The 3,769-nt window shown below is 36.5% G+C and overlaps 1 gene segment (V, D, J or C); it reads left to right on the top strand.

Annotated features, from left to right (window-relative positions):
• Window positions 1-2,432: 2,432 nt before the first annotated feature.
• On the top strand, window positions 2,433-2,887 carry LOC128647307 (Ig kappa chain V region 120-like). The segment is given in 2 exon segments: window positions 2,433-2,486; window positions 2,562-2,887. Coding segments are annotated over 2 exon segments (375 nt in total).
• The last annotated feature ends 882 nt before the right edge of the window (window positions 2,888-3,769 follow it).

Below are 3,769 nucleotides of genomic sequence, written 5' to 3' on the forward strand. Positions count from 1 at the left end.
TATTCATCTTCTGTAGCGTAATGTCCCCCACCTCCCCCCAGCTACGGTCCTTAGTTAGGGCCACCCACATCCCCTTTTCTGCAGTGTAGCTGCCCCATCCCTCCTTGTCCCTTTATTTTTTCTTCCATTGCCCCTCCGCTGCTGAGACACCCCCACCTGCCACCCCGCACCACACCTTTCACTGGCACCAGCAGCGGCAGATGCCTGGAGCTTCAGGAACTCCTGCTCTTGGGCATTTTACAGCCGAGAGTGCTGGAGCTTCCTAAAGCTAAGACATATATATATATGTCTTGCCGTATGAAAGCCAAAGTACTGCAAGACGTATATATATATATATATATATATATACGTCTGTTTGGGTGAAGGGATTAAGCAACTTTCTAATTTACTCCTATTATAAATTTGTCTTTGTTCTCTTGGTATTTTTATTTGAAAAAGCTGGAATATAAGCTTAGGAGCCAGTTCATTTTTGGTTCAGCACCTGGGTAGCACTTGCTAATTGGTGGCTACATTTGGGGAATATATTGTGCTCCATTTAAGAAACTGTGAGAACATGAGAGAGTCTGCAGCCAGGAGTTAAATAGCAGCATGCGGGCAGAGAGCAGCTTTGCACACTTCTCCTTGTGTACAATGATAAATGCGGGCAGCGTATAGCTGCCAGCTAGATAAGATGCCAGGAAAAAAAAGATATCCATTCCTGTTTGTTTGGCTCATGATAAATCCAGCACACTGAATTCAGCAACAGTCTTGTTTGTATGCCGGTCCGTACAGTAAGATGCCACAGAAGCTACGTACATATGAACATTGATTAGATGACTGCATTTTATTTATCTTGAAGCCATTATTTATAAGAAAAATCACTGGGGAATTGTAAACTATAACCAATGTATTTAGTATAAGGCCGCATTGTTTATGTATCCACAATGTAACAACACAATTCTTTCCTTAGGCTATTTTGAAGCATCCAGTGGAGGCTCCTCCGTTGGGGCAATTGGGGCAGTGCCCCCCCAAAAGTGCCCCCCACAGCGCCTGCCCACCCCCCCATTTTGGTGGGGAGAATAAAATAAAAAGTTTATTAATTTTTTTTTAAAAGTTTATATAAAAAAAATTACATTGCAAAATTGGTGGCATAGTTGGGTAATAACATTTTTTTGGGGGGAATTAAAAAACATCTCGCCATTTTAATAGAATAAAAAAAAAAAATAAGAGGCTAATATAGCATTGATAACTAAAGGTGGGGCATTTTTGCAATGTGCCCTGTCTGATAGCACTTTTACACATGTGCAGTGTGTCCCTTGATATGTAAATTACCTCACCCCATTTATTTCCTATATGGACGTTAAAACATAGACGTCCAAAAAAAAAAAAAAGAAATCATAAACTCCCATTGGCTGATACTGCATGGGGGCGGATTTTCACCAGAGGACATCATATTTAAAAGGCAAAGAAAATAAGCGCGAGTGATTATGAAGTGAGGAAGAAGAGCCTGCAGATTCCTGCTATAGCATCTGTGCTAATTAATATCATTGTATATTTCCAACATATTTAATTACACGTTACCTAAATATTTAGCAGTATAGCATAGATCCTTATAGAGTACCCACTCACCTTTTTGTGTCCAGGTGGGGTCTAATGACAGGTGAGGTATTGCTAGTCCTGATTGTATTTATTATATACATCTTCCACTAAATGTTTTGTTAAGAACACGTAATGTTATTTGTTTACGTGTGTTAGTTATTTTATGGTATGTAACACCTCAAGCAGCAGAAGGTATCAGCAGTACTCCAGTCGCTTTTAATAATATTTATTCAGCAAAAGACAAGCAGGCAACATTTTGGGTATTAACCCTTAATCATGTCCCAATACCTACACAGTATACACAGGTACTGGATAATTTGGATTTATGCATCATCACAAGTCTGTATGTATTTAGCACTGAGTATCTAAACAATATACATATTTTCATAATATTTTTAAAGAGTGCTGTATTCCTTTTTTTTTTTTTTCAAAAGATGAGTGTATTATCTCCCATCAAATATTATCTTTTTATCTTGTTTGTAAATAATATCTGCATAATGATAATAATAATAGAATAAAACTATGCAATTGTAACAATAAATAGTAAATTGTCCTCTCCATCTTCTTTTCTTTTTTGCCATACATATTACTGATAAATTAGTATAGAAATTAATAACAGTAGAAATCATCTTCATCACCATGAGGTAAATAGCAGATTTAGTTTTCAGTCCTCTATTCATCATATTATTGTACTGATTATAGAGCTCTCAGCAGCTGGTTTATCTTTATATCTGATCTCATTACAATAATTTGCATAAACAAACAGGTGGATCCTGGTGCTGCTGATACTATTTATTCCTCTCTCAGGCTGTTTGCTGTTATATTTAGGTGCTGCACATGATAGATATTTTCTATTAAAATGAGCCTCCTGCAGACCCTGTTATGCTGCATCTCACTGGGCATCTCATGTAAGTTACAAGGAACTTTCTGACATTCTGGCACTTGGTTTACACACAGATAACTGATTTATTTTATGTTTTCAGATGCTCAGTCACAGACACCGGTGCTGACACCTCAGGTTGGGTCAGTTAGTCCTGGGCAAAGTTTTACCTTTAACTGCAATGTAGGAGTTAAGGATGGTTGGCACATGGGTTTCTTTAAACAATCACCTGGGGAGCCTCCTAAACGTATTTTTGCCAACCATCACTCATACTCATCACCCAGCTATGGACCTGGGATGTCATCAGCTCATTTTACTGGCACAATAAACAGCGCTGGGACTGAATATCAGCTGATTATTAAAGATACAGCAATTTCAGACACATCTGTCTATCACTGTGGTAATTGGTATGAAAGCATTCGTGCATAACACAGTGATACAGAGCCTGACAAAAATATTGAAGCTATAGAATATGGAAAGAGAAGCAACTTTTTAGAAATCTCATGTAGCAATAGGAAGTACAAAGACAAAGGCAATAAATATTAACTACACAATGTGTTTGTAGTAACTGAACCAAATATCATTAGCATATCATATATACCATTGTGTCTTTGCCATAACAGCATGACTGTTTTGCCTTGTTTCAGTTTTGTACAATAGATCTGTTTCAATTGTTTCAGTTCAAATATTTGCACCTTTTCTTATAGCAGGGACATTGTTTGTCATTTTAAATTCAAATCCTGAAAGAGCCTTTAACCCCTTACTGACCACAGCATTTTTACATTTTCTTACCGTTAAGTACCAGGGCTATTTTTACATTTCTGCTGTGTTTGTGTTTAGCTGTAATTTTCCTCTTACTCATTTACTGCACCCACACATATTATATACCGTTTTTCTCGCCATTAAATGGACTTTCTAAAGATACCATTATTTTCATCATATCATATAGTTTACTATAAAAAATATGAGGGAAAAATGGAAAAAAAAAAACACTTTTCTAACTTTGACCCCCAAATCTTACACACCAAAAAACACCCATGCTAAATAGTTTCTAAATGTTGTCCTGAGTTTAGAAATACCCAATGTTTTTTTTTTTCCAAAATTAGCAATAGTTACATTGTAACACTGATATCTGTAAGGAATCCATGAATAACCCTTCACATGTATATATTTTGTTTTTTAGTAGACAACCCTAAATATTGATCTAGGCCCAATTTGGTATATTTCATTGCACCATTTCACCACCAAATGCGATCAAATAAAAAAAAATTGTTAACCTTTTCACAAACTTTAGGTTTCTCACTGAAATTA

This window comes from Bombina bombina, chromosome 2, assembly GCF_027579735.1.
Source record: "Bombina bombina isolate aBomBom1 chromosome 2, aBomBom1.pri, whole genome shotgun sequence".
Lineage (NCBI taxonomy): Eukaryota > Metazoa > Chordata > Amphibia > Anura > Bombinatoridae > Bombina > Bombina bombina.